At 33.2% G+C, this 19,478-nt stretch overlaps 3 protein-coding genes across 6 annotated transcripts; 2 read left to right on the forward strand and 1 right to left on the reverse strand.

Moving 5' to 3' along the window:
- The first annotated feature begins 426 nt into the window (after nt 1-426).
- Nucleotides 427-4,053, forward strand: LOC140958737 (uncharacterized). 4 transcript variants are annotated; one of them, XM_073416320.1, is made up of 5 exons: nt 427-526; nt 623-682; nt 981-1,133; nt 1,511-1,627; nt 1,810-4,053. In XM_073416320.1, exons 2-5 carry the CDS (start codon nt 640-642, stop codon nt 3,789-3,791), a joined length of 2,295 nt encoding a protein of 764 aa, XP_073272421.1. In that variant the 5' UTR covers nt 427-526; nt 623-639; the 3' UTR covers nt 3,792-4,053. The 4 variants fall into 4 exon arrangements, with proteins under 4 accessions (XP_073272421.1, XP_073272402.1, XP_073272410.1 ...); XM_073416301.1 differs by lacking the exon at nt 427-526 and having other exon boundaries at nt 555-682; XM_073416309.1 differs by lacking the exon at nt 427-526 and having other exon boundaries at nt 555-682; nt 1,517-1,627.
- Nucleotides 4,054-6,684: 2,631 nt separating this feature from the next.
- Nucleotides 6,685-11,496, reverse strand: LOC140971863 (uncharacterized). The gene is made up of 8 exons (XM_073434396.1): nt 11,376-11,496; nt 10,978-11,135; nt 10,671-10,751; nt 10,419-10,554; nt 7,809-8,126; nt 7,459-7,616; nt 7,121-7,198; nt 6,685-6,968 (listed from the first exon to the last, which is right to left on the reverse strand). Exons 1-8 carry the CDS (start codon nt 11,449-11,451, stop codon nt 6,828-6,830), a joined length of 1,146 nt encoding a protein of 381 aa, XP_073290497.1. The 5' UTR covers nt 11,452-11,496; the 3' UTR covers nt 6,685-6,827.
- A 2,314-nt stretch (nt 11,497-13,810) lies between these two features.
- Nucleotides 13,811-17,455, forward strand: LOC140971864 (uncharacterized). Its single transcript, XM_073434397.1, has 5 exons — nt 13,811-15,498; nt 15,742-15,806; nt 16,023-16,172; nt 16,540-16,633; nt 16,825-17,455. Exons 1-5 carry the CDS (start codon nt 13,811-13,813, stop codon nt 17,453-17,455), a joined length of 2,628 nt encoding a protein of 875 aa, XP_073290498.1.
- The last annotated feature ends 2,023 nt before the right edge of the window (nt 17,456-19,478 follow it).

The following is a 19,478-nucleotide window of genomic DNA, read 5'->3' on the forward strand; positions in this document are numbered from 1 at the left end:
GAAGGAATCTAGATCATTCAAAATTAATGAATAAATTTTTTTAATAACAAATTAATTAATAATTAAAATGTACAATTGAAGTAATTAGTTCGATACGATAATTATAAAAACACAACAAAAAAATTATATAAAGTAATTTAAAATGCTAAAACACTTTTTTTTCCTTAGAATTAAAGTCTTTTAAAATTGATATTCTCCAACTCCTACATGAAATATACACATAAATTTCCTAGCCAAGCTCTTGAAAGTTGTAATGTGATGAAGCCACGACTTTAGATAAAACACATTTAAATTAAAATATTTTCTTGCTACAGTTGTAATGGGCCTGCAAAACATTATGATATGAATAAATTCTAATATAATATAAACAATTTTTGTGACAATTTAAAAAGGGATTCGATGAAACTTATTGTAGGTGATATTGGTGGACATTTAAGCCTAAAGAATTGTTCTTTAAGCAAACACAACACTCTGGCAAATGTTACTTGCATTAAAGCTGTTCTCTTGCAAAGTTATTGATTATATGGTATGGTATTGAATTATTTCATATATATTTATATATTGCTAAGCTCATGACTTTGAATTTGTGAAGTGTACATGCTTGGTTCTGCTTCTATTGCAGGACTTGAAGGACTTAACATGCTAATAGAGATGGGAAATCAAAATACATCAGGGATAGTAGGTATGGTTTCGAATTTATCGTCGGGGACGTTTTTAGGCTAAGATTGTAGATTATTCATGTGAGCTTTGTATCTCTGTTGATATATAGTAGGGTCATGTGATTCTTATCGTTTAGTTTGAGGAAAAAATTATACAAGACGCACATTTCGAATTATAGTTAGTTGAGCGCAAGCGAGTGAGTGTATTTAGTCGATTCTCTATGTGTATATGTTGAAGGTGAAACTTATATTTAGTATATCTGTTTTCTTGTTGCTATTTTGGTAAGTTCTTTGATATGTGTTTTTATCTGTATTTCATAGAGAAAGAGCAAGTTAGTTGTCCAGATTACTTGGAACAAGAAAATGAGATAAAAACTCAACAAAATCTTGATGCAAAGGCTACAGAATCAGATTCTTGTGACGCTGAAGTTCAAGAAAACCCTCCCATGGAAAGTGTGGCTTATGATGAAAAAGGTCAGTAAATCGAACTCTTTTTTTTTGTTGAATTTGTATGTTCATTAATTTGCTGTGTTTTGTGATAGTATCGATTTCTTTGGTAGTTTATAACAGAGGCTTTTTGAGAAATGAATCAGTGTCCGGGAAATTTGAAACAAACTAGGCTCCTCATATTTCTTCCACCTAACAATTGCACTCCTTGTGGTTATTGTATCGATAGACTTGTTAGTCGGATCATTTTGATGTTTCATTAGTTTTTTTTTTTTTGTTTTTGTTTTAATAATTTGGGAAGGAGATTGCAACTTAGGTGTAGAACTCGATACATCTTCCCTTTATTTTGACGCTGGTGTCATTGGTTTTTGGTGTAATGTAATTTAAACAAGTTTATTTACAAGTTTCAGAAGCAATAGATTGCTACCCCAGTGAGGATTGTGAAACTGAGACAAATGGATTACCAAATTGCAGAAGTAAAGATGAGGAAGTCATTGAAGACCATAATCAATTATCAGCAGGTTAGTTCCATTTATCAGAGTCAGACTCAAGATTTTTATCAGATTCAGAATCAAGATTTTGAGTTATAGGGTCAAAGTGATATATATTAAAATTTAGCAATTTTATAAAAGAAAATTTTGAAATGAGTGAATGTCCTGACTTATCTAATCTTGTCATCCTAATTACCAATCCAATGACACAGATTTGAGTAATGTATCTCTGGAAGATGTTAACATTACTACAAGTTCTCTAGAGCTGAGAACTTTAAGCCATTGTGAGGAGAAATGTGAGACTAAACTAGTGCAAAATCGTGTCTCAAGTGTCGATTTTAGCATCGATGACCGTGTTGTTGCAAACAGAGAAGATGCCTTAGTCGAGACGGAAACGCCTTCCTTCGAAGGGGAGTCAATAGAAATGAGTACTCATCAAGAAAATCGTGATCTATCAAGTAACATTGAGAACACTGAAAATGGCATCAGAAATGAAAAAGGAGTCGAGGATCGTCCTAAAGTTGAGATGGGCAGTTCCCTCAATGCTGCACATGATCTTCGAACCGTTCCGAAAGATACATCAGCATTGGAATGTGAACTAAAGGATGAGAATTTTGTTCTTCAAGAGAGGCTAACAGCGAACAAATTGAGTAATGGGGCGAATATATTCCATGTCGATAAAACTCGGGCTGAGGAAGAAGTTCAAGGTACTAATGACGTTGATCAGATGGGGAAGGAAATTGGATTGGTTGAAACGAAAGGTTCAGTTCGAGTGGACGAGAGTCTAGAAGAGGAGAGGTTGACAGATGAGACGACGATCGAAGAAATCGGTACACTAGGGAATAAGTCATCTGCTTTATGTAAGGATCGTGAAGATGAAACTACTACAGAAGAATGCAGCTCAAATGTAGGATCTTCATTGGAAGTCAAGAAAGTGAATGAGCTAGAGCGCGAGCCGGAGCCGGAGCCGGAGCCGGAGCCGGAGCCGGAGCCCGCAAATCTGTTTCCTGTGCAATATTCTAACAACGCAACAACTACTCTACAAGTCCTTCAATCGAATGGAGTAGAAAGTACCATAGAGAAATTTAGAGCAAAATCTGATTCTTCATTGGAGATCAAGAAAGTGGGTGAACCTGTGCTAGTACCTGAGCCTAAGCGTGAGCTTGAACCTGGATATGCGTTTCCCAAGCAATATTCTATCGACAAAACGCCACCGGTACAAGTTATAGAGCCTAACGGAGGAGATTATATTGTGGAAAGGTGTAAATTAAAATCCAAATTTTTATCAGAAATCAAGAAAATGGACGAGCCAGAGACAGTGCATTCGCTTCCCGAGCAAAATGCTACCAACCAAACATCCACAATACAAGTTCCAGAACTGAACGGAGGAGAAAAAACTCAGGAACAATGTAGATCAACGTGTGAATCTTCATTAACAATCAAGAAAGTGAGCAAGCCTGAGCCCGAGATTGAGCCTAGACATGTGTTCTCCGAGCAGCATCCTGACATTGAAAAGTCGACACTGCAAGTTCCGATTGGGCCAGATAGGACCTTGGAAAAATGTAGATCAAAATCTGAATCTTCTTTTGAAATCAAAAAATCGAACGAGTCTGAGCTCGTGTCCAAGTCCGAGTGTAAGCCTAAAGCAGAGCCCGATTCTAAACGAATACTTGCCCAGCAGTATTTTAACAACGAAACCTCTACACCACAAGTTCCTGAATACAAAGAGGGCCAAGCGATAGAAAAGTTGACCACAGAATCAAATCCAAACCACCCTATCAATCAACTTGAGCTAAGAAAGTCGCCGAGCTTTGATTTTGGGCATCCCTTCGATTCCAGGTTCGAGGAATCAGATAAAACTCCACTCCTATATCAAGACAATACAGCACCGAGACGTTTTTCCAGCTGCTCCGGCTACTTAAGTCCATTGCATCACGAAGCAGCGGAAGTGCAAGAAAAGACTATAAGAATGGAAAGAAGCACTTCTGATGTTTCAAAGTTTCCATTTCTCAACTTATTAAAGGAAGAAAAACCAGAAAATCTTGCTGTTGATAAAGATCAAGAGAATGGCTTAAAAAGCACATTGTCAACAGAGGATTGTGATGGGATTTCTGCGAAACGGAACGGCAAACGGAAACCGAGATCTTCCCTCTTCACAACCTGCATTTGTTGCACTTCATCAGCATTGAGCTGATTATAGTTTCAAGCTTAAGATAAGTTTCTTCATTACCTTCTTTCTTGGATTCCATTGTTATATGGTGTTTCTTTCACTTATTTTAATTTATTTTTCGCAAGTTTTTTTTAGTATACTTTTTGAGAGGAAATCTTTCTCAGAAATTCAATTCTGTGATTGATCCTTGGATCCCAAACCTCATTTAATTTCTTCTTCTTTTTTGTGTGTGTGTCCATTCTCTTATGTTCTGGAATGCTTGAGGAAATGAAGAGATTCAGGTGGATTGGATTGTAAAACATGGCTATCTTTTTTTATGTATACAATCGTTCTTGTTCACTTCAGTTTCTTTACTAGTTCATTAATTTGATATTTACATCTACTTTCTTTTCTAACTTTTATTTTTTTTATTACATGAGAACCCGCTGGTCGAACTTTTATTCTCATACATAAATTTATTTTGACTCGAATCCATGATTTATATCATGAAAATAACTAACTATATAATATATAGTCTTGTTGAAGATACACTTGTTAAGTACAAAAATATAATATTTTATTCCATTTTTTGCGGGAGTAATAGTCCAAAAAAAGACTAAATTTGTAAAATAAAAATTAAAACTAAATTTTAATAATATAAAATATCAAAATCACAAAGAATCTAATATTACAATGTTCTCTATAAAAATAAGTATAATATTGCTTGATTTGATAGATAGCCTAACAATTCTATATATATTTTTAATTAATTAGACTTCAAATAATACAATAGTAAAATAAGCAATCCCTATAGTAGATGATAACAACCATATTAATAAATAAACAAAAATAATTTTGTGTGTGTGTGTGTGTGTGTGTGTTTGTATTAATTTATACAATGGTCTTCGTCATCTTCACAAACTCTTCTTAGTTAACCAGTCCATCCCCGTTCAAATCGGCTTCCCGTATCATCTCGACGCATCACTTGTTGAAGCTACGTACATTGGATTACAAAATTGTTTCAATAAAAGACGCAAAAAAATCTGATCTCGAAGACTATATAAATGTGAAATGTTATATAGAAGACGTGTTATTGAGTACACACAGAGACGTAGTCTGGGAAAAAAATGATTTTGGCTAGGTGCGAAAATTCACTGTGGTATATATGCTACACAATATTTTTTGTATTTTTTTAAATGAGGAAAGCTATTCGTTTTATTCTTTCGCTAAAACACCAAAAATTATTATAACACGATTTTGTAATAACTCTATTGTTCGAAAAGTGATTTGAGTGAACAAAGTTAAGAAAATAAAAAGTGAAAAATTATAATTTACGGATGAATGTTTTAGATATAAAATCAATAATATAATTGACCAAATCTACGTTATAAGTTGAATGTCGATGTTTTATAAATACTTAATATTATATTTTTCAGGAAATCAACAAACAAACTCATCTAACAAAGTTTTTTAAGCCAATAACACTTTCGTATTTTATTTTTGAAAAATTCAAAAAAAAATCTCATTCGTACTTTATTTTTACAACCTTTTATATTATATTTACTCATTTGTTATATAATTTACTACCATTTACCGGGCTTTGGACAAAAACTCTATTTTTTTAGTTTTTGAGCAAGTTTCTAATTTAGTCTAATAATTTTTTTTACGGGCTACACTCAAAAAACCAAAAACTAATACTTAATAATAATAAGTTTTTAGCACGTATTAAGTTAAATAATTTTTTATTACATATATAAAAAAATTAAATTAAATATACTAAATATATACATATTAGAAAAAACAACCTTGGACCAGATCTCACCCCAGCCTTTGGGGTGGTCTATCTCTCGGGTATACCGACCGGTTCGTTACGGGATTACCTCGTCGGCGGAGATGTGCCCGTTTTGGTCTTTGTCGAACAATTTGAAGGCTTCTCTCAGCTCATCATCTGCATCACTTTCCTATATATATATATATATATATCTGTATATATATATGTGTATATGTTTGTTATTCCCTACAACAACTAGCTATAGTTTGAAGCAAAGATTAATAAGGTTTGTATAATATGCTGGAAATACGATTAGATCAAAACCCTACAATGGAAAAAAGAAGAAAATGGACTTAGAAAAAATGTGGGTGAAATTTGAAGATGAGTAAAGACTTAAAGTTAATCTACCTAAGCATCTCCATTTTTGTCAAATAATTCTTTACTCAAATTTAATCTACCTAAGCATCTCCATTTTGTCAAATAATTTGAAGGCTTCATGCAGCACAATCAGTTTTTGTTGATTCACTCTACTTTCCATTATATAATGGCAAAAATTTGTGTGAGACGGTCTCACGAGTCGTATTTTGTGAAACAGATATCTTATTTTGGTCATCAATGAAAAAGTATTAATTTTTATGCTAAGAGTATTACTTTTTATTGTGAATGTCGGTAGGGTTGACCCGTCTCACAGATAAAGATTCGTGAGACCGTCTCACAAGAGACTTACTCTTATATAATTGCTTGATTCTTTCAAATGGAAATTAGTTCAATGGATACAAATTGCATAAATCCTTCTTAATAAAACATATTTTTTTAACTTATCATGACTACCAAATAGGCAAATAATATATCACCTTTACCACCGAGAAAGGGCAAATCTTAAAATATGATATATAAAATGAACAATTTGCATGCATTGACCATAAAAAAAAAACTTAGCTAAGAAACATAATATAAGAAGGAAACTTGTAAATCAGCTTATAGACTAAAACTATGATACTGTTGCTGATGACTTATAGTTTGTCAGACATTCAAGTTCTAAGTTTGGGACGAGGGTATTGGTTCGAAACACAATTGTAACAAACCTCTCCAACTGCTCAAAAAAAGAAAAGAAAAAAGAAGCGATATTGTTTTTTAGATCGAAATCAAACTAAAAATACTCGTGAATTCATCTGTACCATTATTTTCTTTTTCATTACTTTAGACTTAAAACAATACAATAGCTAGTAAATTAAACTAACCATGTAGTCTAATTTTTTTTTATGTTATATATACAACTGTACAAACGTATATAATATATGATATTTATATCAAATGGCGCCCATCATCATCTTCACGAATTCTTCGTAATTAATCTGTCCATCCCCATCCAAATCGGCTTGTTTGATCAACTGATCAATGTCTTCATCTGTTATGAAAGCTTCTTCAAAACGTATCATCACTTGTCGAAGCTGCAAATATATATTGATTTAATTACAAAGTTTACCCTAATGTTCTTGTCTTAAATCAAGAATCAATAAAAAGATACCAAAAAATCTAATTTCAGACACTATATTATAATTTAGTGAGACATATATCAAGTATATTCTTATGTGCCGCTAACCTCGTCGGCTGAGATGTATCCGTCTTGGTCTTCGTCAAACAATTCGAAGGCTTCTCTCATGTGATCTGCATCAGTTTCCTGGAAAATGAATTCAGCAGCCTGAATTTTTATATAGGAGACCAAAAGGTTTGGTAAACTAAAAGTCATTTAATAATATATAAACTAAAAAAAGAAGAAGAAGAATTAAGAAGAAGAAGAAAATCGAAGAAGAAGAAAGAATATTTCATGTAATATACTCCATGATATAAGAGAGATCACCAAAGTTATAGTTCACAAAATAATTACTCGCTTATAATTCGAAATAAACTACTGTCAACCAGAGATTCTGTTGATCATACATTCATTTTCTCGGTCATATGTTTGACGAATTCCGGAAATTCGATGGTCCCATTTCCATCGGAATCAACTTCTCTTATCATATCCTGCAGTTCTTCGACGGTAGGGTTTTGACATAAACGATTCAGAACTGATCCCAATTCTTCCACGGTTATGCTACCTGAAATTTAATCACCAAAGTTTTGTCAGATGTTATATTGTCTCTTCTACATATTAGCCATATATATTGTTCCTCATACAACTAGTTTAAAGAAAATATTAATAAGGGTTGCATATTTTTTGGAGAATCAAACTGAAAATATGATTAAACTAAAATTTCGATAAAAAAAAAAAAGACTAAAATTAATCTAACCATTCCCATCTGTATCAAACAATTTGAAGGCTTCATGGAGCTCAGCTATCAGTTCTTGAGGAATCAGCCAGCTATTTTCCATTATGCTCATAAAAAAAGAGAGACTTTTATTGAGTGTGTGGAAACAGAAAGAGATCAGGTGATATATGCGAGCTAAGTTGAGATATGAAGAGAGGAAGCTAGCTAGGTCAATTCTACGTGTGGGGCTTTGTTGGAAAACTACTCCTTTGCGAGAGTAAATACACATGGAAATTTCACAAAGTTTATGAATTATATTAAAAATATTGACTGAACTAAACAGGTATAGATCCGCGTCACCTGCTTCACACGCATAGAAAAACTCTCATTAGACCATCTGAGATGTCAGTTTTATCAGACGTATCTCCGACTCAACTCAACTCACAAATAAATTTTACATTTTATACCAAGAATATTATTTTTAGATCTAGGTATCAATTACATAAAAATTAATAATGAAGTATACAATGTGGGACCAATATGTTGTCATATTGTTGAATGATGTGTGATCCAGATTCACACAAATTAACAGATAAATGATGTAGTTTGGGTAAAAACTCTATATTTCTTATTCAATTATATCGGTCCAACTATTTTTTAAAAAATTTGAATTATATCGTTATCAATTATTATAATTATAATCCTTGAAATTGTCAAGTGATAGCTTCCAATTCTCTGATTCTAATTATAATGATTATAATTAATGTTGCCATATATATATATATCTGAAGTTCAAGAAGTTTTTCTAGGTAACTTTTCAATTTTCATTCTTATTTTCGCTAAATATAGAGTTTTGCTACTATAATTTGATTAAATCAATTAATTACTTAATCATACTTATATTCAACAATCTGGTATTTCATATACCTTAAATATATTAGTAGTCTTGGACGTACAAGAGTCAGTCTTTATATGTTGCAGCTGGAGTAGTATTCTCTTTATGTTTTAATATGATATGTTTAAATGATTATCCGAATTAAAAATAAAATATAAGAAGAGTATTACTAGGTTCTAGCTCGGGACAGAGCCAGAAAAATAAAGTTAAGAGGAGAAAAAAAATATTAAAATTTTTAAGAGAGCAAATGCAAATTTTAAGAAGATGAAAATGAAGTAAAATAATTATATCTAACACCTTACTCTATAAAAATAAAAAATCAAAGAGAGACGACCACACCAGTCGGCCCTCCTTTGACTCTCTAGATGTAGCATAGTCACTCAACCGACATACGATAATTATTATGCAGCATGTTAAAATTACACAAACGACATGTACGTGTACGTTTTTATATGAATTTAATTAATAAACCAGTGGTTTTATTATTATTTTTTTTCCCGAATAAATCTCATTCTGCAACTTTTGTGCTAAAAACCCGATCTATCACATTTCGGGGAAATTTCGCCCGAATTTCTCTTGATTAGCTTGATTTTCAAATAGAAAGTATTCGTAGAAATATGTTTAAAACAATAGTTAACATGATAACTTGATTAATGAAAATTAAAATTTACATAAATAATATGATTCCATTATATTAAAATAAATTTTTCTAAAAAACTAAATAAGAACTTATGAAAATATATTTTTCTTGTATTTTTTTATTATAAAAGTAACGGCTTGTTAACATTTTTCTAATAAATTTTACAGTAGTCATTATTTTATTTATTCAAAAAAAAAAATTATACTTATATAGTAAGATGTACAATCGAATACATATAATATTTAGTGAATAAAAAAATAAATTTGAATTTCATAAACGAATTTTCTCAAACATTTTAAATTATAAATATCAATTGATCAAAACTTAATTAATCAATATTAATTTATGAATCTGTATAATTGGTAAAGAGGATTTTGAAGAAAAAATGACAAAATTAGACAAATTATATCGCTTCTCTTTCTCCATTTTCATTTTTATGTATTTCGAAACCTTTTTTTTTAAAACATGTTTCACGTTCTACCCGAATTTTGAGGTCCTAACGAATCCGGCAAAAATTAACTCTCCGGAAGATGTTCTACCACACCGGAAATTGTATGTGGCTAGAAGTTCTGTTATTTCCTTTGATTTTGAAAATTAGTCGATTCAAACCTTATTATTAGAACACAAATTAATATTTTTTTCGTACAACATTGAATTTTTTTCTTAATATAAGAGTTTCCAAGAAAAGGGATTTTCTTCGTTAATTTTTTGAATGGTATTGACTGACTTGGAAAAGAGTTGGAAACTATGCTCCAATTTGTGTCATTTGTTTTGCTTGAATCTTTGTCATTTTGATCATTTAAGTAATCAAATTTCAGTCTTAATTTTGACAATATTTAACGAACAAAATGGGAAAAGAATCAAAGAAAAAAAATATTAAATTAATTTTCCCTATAATATAGTAATTACACTTTATAATTAAAACTAAAGGGGAAACAAATCAGGGATCAATATATAACAAATTATAAAACGAAGCCCACTTGTGTTACTGTACAATTATATATATTCTTTGATTAACTTATTAAACTTGAAAGAATACAATGGTAAACTAACTGTAATCAATGATTACAACCATATTAAATAAGTTAATTTTTGTACGTGTCTGTGTGTATAATTTATACAATGGGCATCATCATCTTCACAAATTCATCATAGCTAACCTGTCCATCCCCGTCCAAATCGGCTTCCCGTATCATCTCGACGATTTCTTCATCTGTCAAAGCTTCTCCAAATCGTAGCATCACTTGTTGAAGCTGCATACATGATTGGATTACAAAATTGTAATTTAGTATATATAATATCCTTGTCTTAAATCAGAAGATGTGTTATTGATCGATTATGCCGACGAGTTTGTTAATTATGGGATTACCTCGTCGGCTGAGATGTATCCGTTTTGATCTTGGTCGAACAAGTTGAAAGCCTCTCTCAGGTCATCATCTGCATCAGTTTCCTGGAAAAATAATTCACCAGGCCTTGATTCTTATGGTGAAAATGTTTTATTAATTAGTAATATTTAAGTTTTTATATATATATATAAAAAAAAGGAATATCGCATGTAATATCTAACTGATGATAAAACGTACGAGAGATGAAAATTATGTGCATATTTTCACCAGAAAACATGTCTTCCGGACAAGCTTTATGTGAACTTTCCGACAACAAAAGGAATATTATACCTTCATTTTCTTGGCCATGAGATCGACGAATTCCGGAAACTCAATCGTCCCATTTCCATCAGTATCTACTTCATGAATCATATCCTGCAGTTCTTCTTCCGTAAGGTTTTGATAGAAAGACCTTAGCACTGATCCCAACTCTTCTTTGGTAATACTGCCTGCAATTTCATCGCGAAAATTCGTCAATCTTTTTTGTTATGTTGCCTGCAGCTACATAAAATTGACTCCATATTAGCCCATATATATAATTATACTCCCAACAATTACTAGTTTGCAGTAAATATTTACTAGGGTTAGTTGTCAATTTTTTGGAGATGACTAACCAAAACCTTACAAAGAAAAAAAAAACCAGAAAGTGGACTAAAAAAAAGTGGGAAAAATCAAAAAATTAATCTAACCGTCTCCGTTTTTGTCGAATAATTTGAAGACTTCATATAGCACCATCAGTTCTTGATGATTCACTATGCTTTCCATTATATATATTTGCTTAAATATTGATTTCTTTGAACAAAGTTTCGATGGAAGAATGTATATATGTATGTGTGAGAGAGAGAGAAGAAAGAACGCAGCTTATGGTATGATATATATAGCTAGCTAGGAAGTTCAATCCTATGTGGGGTTTTGATGGAAATTTCAGAAAAATTTACAAGTAATAGAATACAGTAGAATAGATACTATTAGATACAGTGGCGGAGCCAGATTCCGCCAGAAATATGGCTCTGTCCGAGCTGAAATTTTAAACTCTAAAATCTTTTAATATTTTAAATTGATGTACCCGAACTAATAACATATTATTCCAAAATTATTAAGAATTTACATATACATTTTTTTTAAAAAAAATTTTAGCCCGGGTAAAAAAGCATGTGGCTCTACCCCTGATTAGATACACTTCTAGTAATCGAATGATTTTTTAGTGGTACTGTTGATATGACATCGAACGTTGCTCACTTGTAAAAACCGAAAATTGGTCAACTTTATTGAACGATTTTTGTAATTTTTCAAAAACATGCAAAATTAATTACTAACATGTTAATTACATTACAACGGTAATTAAGGAGAAGTATTTGCATATGAAATTATAATTTGTTTTTATAAAATTGAAAAATAATTTCATGCTAACGTTTATTTATCTACACGATAATAAAATTAATGATAAGAATATTTTATTTTACTTTTATTTTTTCTCTAAAAACCTCGGTCCACTATTTTTCACGCTAAAAATGGCAGTTAGATTAATATAACTACCATATATTTAATATAATTAGGTAAAAAAAATTAATTTTTAGATAAAATAATATAATTCAATATAAAATATACTTCTTAATAATTTATAAATATAACTTAGTTAATTAGTTAGGGCAAACAATTCAAAATTAGACAATTAGGTTTTGTGTATGAAAATTCTTTATATATGCAGGGTCTTCAAGGAAAAAAAATTTAAAAGCTAAGCTTTTAATAATATATAAAATATTTAATTGCTAAAGTTTTTTGTTACGACACACACACACACACACACACACACACACACACACATATATATATATATATATATCAACCCATTGATGTTACTCTTAAGTTCTTCTAGACTAAATTTCGAAAAATTCGTGGAGGCTACAAATTAAATGGTCCTTATTCCTCTCCGTACAATTTGATATTTTATTTTAAGAGACAATTAGACACAGTTAGGGCCCACCTGATGTGTGTAATTTACAAACTACGGGCACATATTTGAGTTTAGTCAGTGCAATTTTCGAAAGATAAGGTCGTAGGTTTTTTGTAATATATATTTCAATGTAAAATTTATGTATGATTAGATAATCCAATTACTTATAAAGTTAGCAAAGTCTTAATGCAAAATCATATTTGAAGGGAAATAATATTGTCGAGTTTGTTAGAATTATAGAATTAAAATATTTCTCTAATTATATCTTTCCTTATTGATTTAAATTGAGTATGAAAATATTATGAGATTTTGCCTTTCTTAAGATAATGAGATAATTGTACAAATATATTTAAGCATATTGTTAATTTATTGAGATATTATATTTTTGTTAATGATTTGATGAGATATGATATCAATGTTTAAATAGAGTTTATTTCTAAACAAACTCTTATCTTCCCTTGTTTAACAGATTTCCTTATGAGATAAGGGTCTCATCTATAAAAAGGAAGACCAAGGACTTTGTAGGGTTGACCGTTCTTTCTCAACAATATACATGCACGTTGCACGTTCTGAACCTTAGAGAAGAACACTTTCAACGTTACTGTTGCCCTGAAGACTGCCGATAGCAAGTGTTGCCTTGAGTGTTGGGAACATCTTCAGACAACATCCGTGACGAAGTTGGCCGAAGAGTGTTTCTGAAACTCTAGTTTTCGTTGGCGTTTCTTTTGCTTTCTTATTCACATTTTAATATTGTTGGTTGTTTTAGAAAGCTTTATTTTCTCAACTTGTTGAGAAAATTGATTTTTGTTATAATCACTAGTGATAGGTTTTTGTAAACAGTGTGGTTTTCTAGTGATTAATTTTTGCCATAAGGCACCGCACAAGTATTTATACTTGTGCATATTCAATCTTGTCCATCGTATTTATTTAAAGCAAATTTGTGTTACAAACTTTAATTTCCGCTGCATGTTGTCCGAGATGTTGTAACATCTGGCACAACATTTAATTCTGATTAAACACAAATTCACTATTTTACATCCTATTATGATATTTTCATTATTTGTTGATATCTGTCGGACAAAAAATCCTAACAAGTGGTATCAGAGCTTTCACTTGACATACTAAGTGCTGATTCTGGTTTTTGTTTTGTATCGACAGAATAAATAATCAATGGATACATCACTTGCTAATGCAGCGCTTCGACCACCAGTCCTAGATAGAACCAATTACAGCCTATGGAAGGTCAAAATGAGATACTACATAAAATCCTTAGATGAAAGGGCATGGCAGCGTGTCATCAATGGATGGACTTCACCAAGCATGACAGATCAAGATGGTGACAGCCTAATAAAACCCGAAACTGACTGGACTGCTGATGAAGTGCAAAGTTCGAACTATAACTCAAAGGCCTTGAATGCTATATTTACGTCAGTTGACACAAACATGTTCAATTTAATCACAAATTGTACTTCTGCTAAAAGCGCATGGGATACCCTTCAAAGACACTGTGAAGGTTCCGAAAGTGTGCGACGAACCAGATTGAGAATGCTTTCTTCCAAATTCGAGATAATGAGGATGGAAGAATCTGAGAACATATTGGAATATGATCGTCGCCTACGAGAAATTGCTAATGAGGCGTTCAGTCTTGGAGATCCCATCTTTAATGAACGACTAGTTAGTAAGGTTCTCCGTTCTTTGCCTGAAAGATTCAACATAAAAATCTGTGCGATAGATGAAGCCAAAGATACGACGCAAATGGCTTTGGAAGACCTTATCAGTTCACTTCGGACTTTTGAGATGAACTTAGACATGCAGAAGAAGGATAAAGGGAAAACAATTGCATTCCAAGCTTCAAACAACAACTACAATGACCTAATTCAAATATCCCAAGAAGTCAATGAATCAGACCTTTGTGAGGACTCTATCTCCTTTATCACAAAAAAATTCGGAGATTATTTGAAAAGAATTAGAGATAAGAAGAATGATGTACAACCCTCAAAATTTCCAAGTCTTCTTACACCTAAAAGACCACAAAGACTTCCTGGCAAACAACATTCTCAACCGAGGAATGAAGGCAGAGAGAAATCTGACTCAAAGAAGTATGATTCAGTGCAGTGTAGAGAATGTAAGGGGTTTGGTCACTATGCCAATGAATGTGCCAACAGATTGCGGAAAAAGAAAGGCTACAATGTTTCCCTAAGCGATGAAGAATCTGATGTGGATGAGAAATACGCTGATGACGATAATCAAACCTCCTTGACTGCATTATTGACAGAAAAACACTGGCTGCAAGTGAACCCTTCAGGTGTTGCCCTAGGTGTTGCCACATCTGTCCGCAACATCTGCGAAAAATCAGTCTGTTTACAATCTACAGCTTCTGAAAATTCGAATGTAGATGATGAATTGGAAGTTGATGATGAAGATATCACTCTTGAGAGTATACAAAAACTTTATGAAGAGTTGTTTGAAGATTGGACCAAAAGAAACAAGTTGAACTCAAGTCTCATGAAGGAGAACATCGATCTAAAAGCCGTGGTTGCCAAACTTGAAGTAATCCTGAGCAAAAAGGATTTGGAACTAGGTAAAACCAAGGACGAACTTCAAAAGGCAACTGAGACTTTGTCCAAATTCAATTCAAGCACATCCAAGCTTGATTCCATACTTTTGATGGGAAGAGATGACAAGAAAGGCTTAGGTTTCAAAGACAGTGTGTTCGAAATTGGTGAATCCTCAAATTCAACTGTTTTTGTGAAAGGAAAAGCTGATACATCAACACAGCCTCAACCCACGCTCTCAATCAAAAGTGATCCTCCGAAAAGACAACATGCTGCACCCGTTCCTAAGAAAAGAAAACGCAGGTATGTATGTCATTACTGTTTTAAGCGCGGACATATCAGGCCCTACTGTTTTAAACTCAGGGATGACTGCATGAATCGAAAGTCGTGTCGGATGTTGCCCCAAATGCTGTCCAACATTTCCCGAAACACCTCCCACCATCGACCTACAGTAAGACAAATTTGGGTACCAAAGGTAAAGACTCACTGTAAAGTTGTCTATACTTCTTTAAAAACTAACACTGCAGGTTATTGGTATTTTGATAGTGGAAGCTCACGCCACATGACGGGATCACGAGAATATCTCATCGATTATGTTGAACAAAAATGTGGTAGAGTAACCTATGAAGGGGGAGCTAAAGGAAAAATTGTTGGAAAGGGAACCTTGAATGTTGAAGGACCACCAAAGCTCCACAATGTGCTTCATGTTGAAGGATTAAATTCAAATTTGATAAGCATAACCCAATTGTGTGATGATAATTTGCATGTGAAGTTCGATAAACATACTTGTGAAGTTTTTGATGAAACTAACATGTGCATAATGACAGGTACAAGGTCTTCGGAGAATTGCTATCAAATAGGTGAAGAACGTTCATGCAAACATGCACAAATTACTGAACTCGACCTTTGGCATCAAAAACTCGGTCATGCAAACTTCAAAACCTTGAAAATTTTGATTAAGTACGATGCTGTACGAGGTATGCCAAATCTTTCATCTGGTATACCATATGTGTGCGGAGATTGTCAACAAGGTAAACAGATTCGCATGTCGCATCCAGTGTTGCCAACATCTGGAACAACACGCTGTTTGGAGTTACTACATATGGACCTTATGGGTCCTATGGAAGTTGAAAGCCTCTGAGGTAAGAAATATTCCTTTGTGTGTGTTGATGATTTCTCACGTTTTTCATGGGTTAGATTTATTAGAGAGAAATCAGATACTTTCAATGTATTCAAAACTTTGATCAAAAGAATCACCAACTTCCACAACTTGAAGGTGAGAAGGATCAGGACTGATCATGGTAAAGAATTTGAAAACTCTTCATTCTCATCTTTTTGTGACAGGAAAGGAATTTCACATGAATTTTCAGCACCAAAAACCCCACAGCAAAATGGCATTGCCGAACGCAAAAACAGGACGTTGCAAGAAATGGCAAGGGTGATGCTAGCTTCGAAGAGTATTTCAAAGCGTTTTTGGGCAGAGGCCCTAAATACGGCTTGTCATATTTCAAATAGGGTGTATTTAAGAAGTGGTTCAACCATGACTTCTTATGAAATAATCATGGGAAAGAAGCCTAATCTTAAATATTTTCATGTTTTTGGTTGTGTGTGTTACACTTTGAATGACAGGGATCAACTTGCTAAGTTTGATTCAAAGAGTGATAAGTGTTTATTTTTGAGATATGCCACTGATAGTCGTGCTTATCGTATGCTTAACTTAAGAACTAGGACTATTGTGGAATCTATTAATGTTGTTTTTGATGATTGTGCAGACCTCAAGAAGAAAACTGCTGAAGATGATGTGGAAGACCTACTGGAAGTTCCAATCATACTGGAAAATGCAGATGTTGCCCCAGATGTTGCCACATCTGGCACAACATGTGACACTGAAGTCACCAAATCGCAAGAAGATGCTCACAGCGATGATGAGGCAATGGATGATGAATCGTGTATTCCAAGCAAAATCCAAAAGAATCATCCAGCATCTCAAATAATTGGAGGGATGCATGAAGAAGTTCGAACCCGAAAGAAAGACAAAGATGACTATAGAAAAATGGTTGGACTAGTGTGCATGAGTACCATCTACTCAAAGGTTAGATTTTCATGCTTTGTATCTCAACTTGAACCTAAAAATGTCGATGATGCACTAAAAGATGAGTTCTGGATCAATGCTATGCATGATGAGCTTGAAGAGTTTGTTCGAAATGATGTTTGGACTTTAGTTCCACCCCCTGATAATGGCAATATAATTGGTACATAATGGATTTTTAAAAATAAAACCGATGAGTCAGGAAACATCATTCGAAACAAAGCAAGGTTGGTTGCTCAAGGATACACTCAGGTTGAAGGGGTTGATTTTGATGAGACATTTGCACCTGTTGCCTGCATTGAGTCAATCCGACTTTTGCTAGCCATTGCATGCGTTATGAAAATCAAATTGTTTCAAATGGATGTTAAAAGTGCATTTTTGAATGGTATCTTGTGTGAAAAAGTATATGTTAGACAGCCTAAAGGATTCGAGGATCCACATAATCTTGATCATGTGTCCAAGTTGAAAAAGGCTCTCTATGGCTTGAAGCAAGCACCTCATGCTTGATATGGCAGACTGACTGAATACCTACTCGAAATCGGTTTCAAACGATGTGAGGTAGATAAGACTCTGTTTATTCAAAAATCCAAATGTGAGATCCTTATTTGTCAAATCTATGTTGATGATATAATCTTTGGTTCTTCGTCTCAAAAGCATGCTAATGATTTTGTTGAGTGTATGTCTTCTACCTTTGAAATGAGCATGGTTGGTGAGTTGAGTTACTTTCTTGGTTTGCACATTAAACAATTGCATGATGACATCTTTTTGTGCCAAAGTAAGTACGCCAAAAATCTGATAAAGCAATTTGCTAATGAGAACACCAAGCACATGAAGACACCTATGGGCTCAAATGAAAACTTATCCAAAGACGATGCTGCCGAAAATGTTGACAACACCCTATCTCGCAGCATCATAGGAAGTCTCTTGTACTTGACTTCTAGCCGACCTGACTTAATGTTTAGTGTTTGTTTGTGTGCTAGATATCAATCTAATCCTAAGATTTCTCACTTAAAAGCCGTAAAACGTATCTTACGATACATAGCCGGAACTATTGAATTATGATTATGGTATACACGCGAAACCAACTCTAATCTAGTAGGGTTCTCAGATGCTGATTGGGCTGGGGATATAGACGATAGAAAGAGTACTTCTGGAGGATGTTTTTATCTAGAAAATAACTTGATCTCATGGCATAGTAGAAAACAGAACTGTGTGTCACTTTCAACCGCTGAATCTGAATATGTGGCAGCTGGAAGTAGTTGCACTCAACTTTTGTGGATGAATCAAATGATAGAAGATTATGGATTTAAGAGTGACCCTTTGGTTATGTACTGTGACAACTCAAGTGCGATTAACATTTCAATAAATCCAGTACAACACTCTCGAACAAAGCACATTGACATAAGACATCATTTTATTCGAGATCTTGTAGAAAAGGGATTGATACGAATGGAGTTTGTTGATACAAATAACCAACTGGCAGACATATTCACTAAAGCATTAGACTTTGAGAGATTATTCAACCTTAGGAAATCTCTCAGCATGTGTGCAATGTAATCATTCTTGGATGTTGTCCCAGATGTTACAACATCTCCGACAACATCTACCATGCATTTGCATTTTTAGGACCTAGACATACTGCATTACATTCATACTGTGATATGGTGTGTTGAAACTGTGTAGCATAATTTTTTGACGCACTTACAATTCTGAGTTATCTCTTGAAACTTCACACCTTTACATCTGAATTTAGTCACAAAAGAAGAGTGATTATTTGACCTTAATCAATGTGACAAGTAATCCAAGAAGAATCTGAAAAATTGTGCCTTAAGATCTTTTGGTCTGTGGTTAGAAGGAAAGATGGAAAAAGCTGCCTAAAGTAGCCCAATGAAGGCTGGACTCTTAGTGCGGGAGCTACCCCTTCTAAATGTTAACACAGAAATAGAAGGAAATGGAAAAAGCTATCTAGAAGAGTCCATTGAAGACTGTTCTTCTAGTGTGGGAGCTGCCACTTCTATGTTCAGAAAGGTTATAAGTTAGTGTGAAGCAAAACTGAACATTGTTTCTGGAATTGTAGGTGTGGTCAGAAGATGTTGCCAACATTTGTGACAACACCTCATCTGTACACATATCTCATATTTGTTCTCATGTTTCTATTTATGTTACATTCTGTTATTAGGCATCCATAAGTCAT

The sequence above is a fragment of the Primulina huaijiensis genome, chromosome 2, assembly GCF_012295235.1.
Source record: "Primulina huaijiensis isolate GDHJ02 chromosome 2, ASM1229523v2, whole genome shotgun sequence".
NCBI classification, from domain to species: Eukaryota; Viridiplantae; Streptophyta; class Magnoliopsida; order Lamiales; family Gesneriaceae; genus Primulina; species Primulina huaijiensis.

What these genes read in the sequence shown, in the direction of transcription:
- LOC140971863 (XM_073434396.1), bottom strand. Translation starts at nt 11,451, where the DNA reads ATGGAAAGCATAGTGAATCATCAAGAACTGATGGTGCTATATGAAGTC. An exon ending in GATGATGATGCCCATTGTAT is followed by an intron (nt 8,127 to 10,418) that starts AAATTATACACA and finishes CGTGTGAAGCAG; the next exon opens with GTGACGCGGATCTATACCTG. An exon ending in ATATGACCGAGAAAATGAAT is followed by an intron (nt 7,199 to 7,458) that starts GTATGATCAACA and finishes TTCATTTTCCAG; the next exon opens with GAAACTGATGCAGATCACAT.
- LOC140971864 (XM_073434397.1), top strand. Translation starts at nt 13,811, where the DNA reads ATGGATACATCACTTGCTAATGCAGCGCTTCGACCACCAGTCCTAGAT. An exon ending in CCTAAGAAAAGAAAACGCAG is followed by an intron (nt 15,499 to 15,741) that starts GTATGTATGTCA and finishes GTATTTTGATAG; the next exon opens with TGGAAGCTCACGCCACATGA. An exon ending in TAAGTACGATGCTGTACGAG is followed by an intron (nt 16,173 to 16,539) that starts GTATGCCAAATC and finishes TTTTTGTGACAG; the next exon opens with GAAAGGAATTTCACATGAAT.
- LOC140958737 (XM_073416301.1), top strand. Translation starts at nt 598, where the DNA reads ATGCTTGGTTCTGCTTCTATTGCAGGACTTGAAGGACTTAACATGCTA. An exon ending in AAATACATCAGGGATAGTAG is followed by an intron (nt 683 to 980) that starts GTATGGTTTCGA and finishes TGTATTTCATAG; the next exon opens with AGAAAGAGCAAGTTAGTTGT. An exon ending in CCATAATCAATTATCAGCAG is followed by an intron (nt 1,628 to 1,809) that starts GTTAGTTCCATT and finishes CCAATGACACAG; the next exon opens with ATTTGAGTAATGTATCTCTG.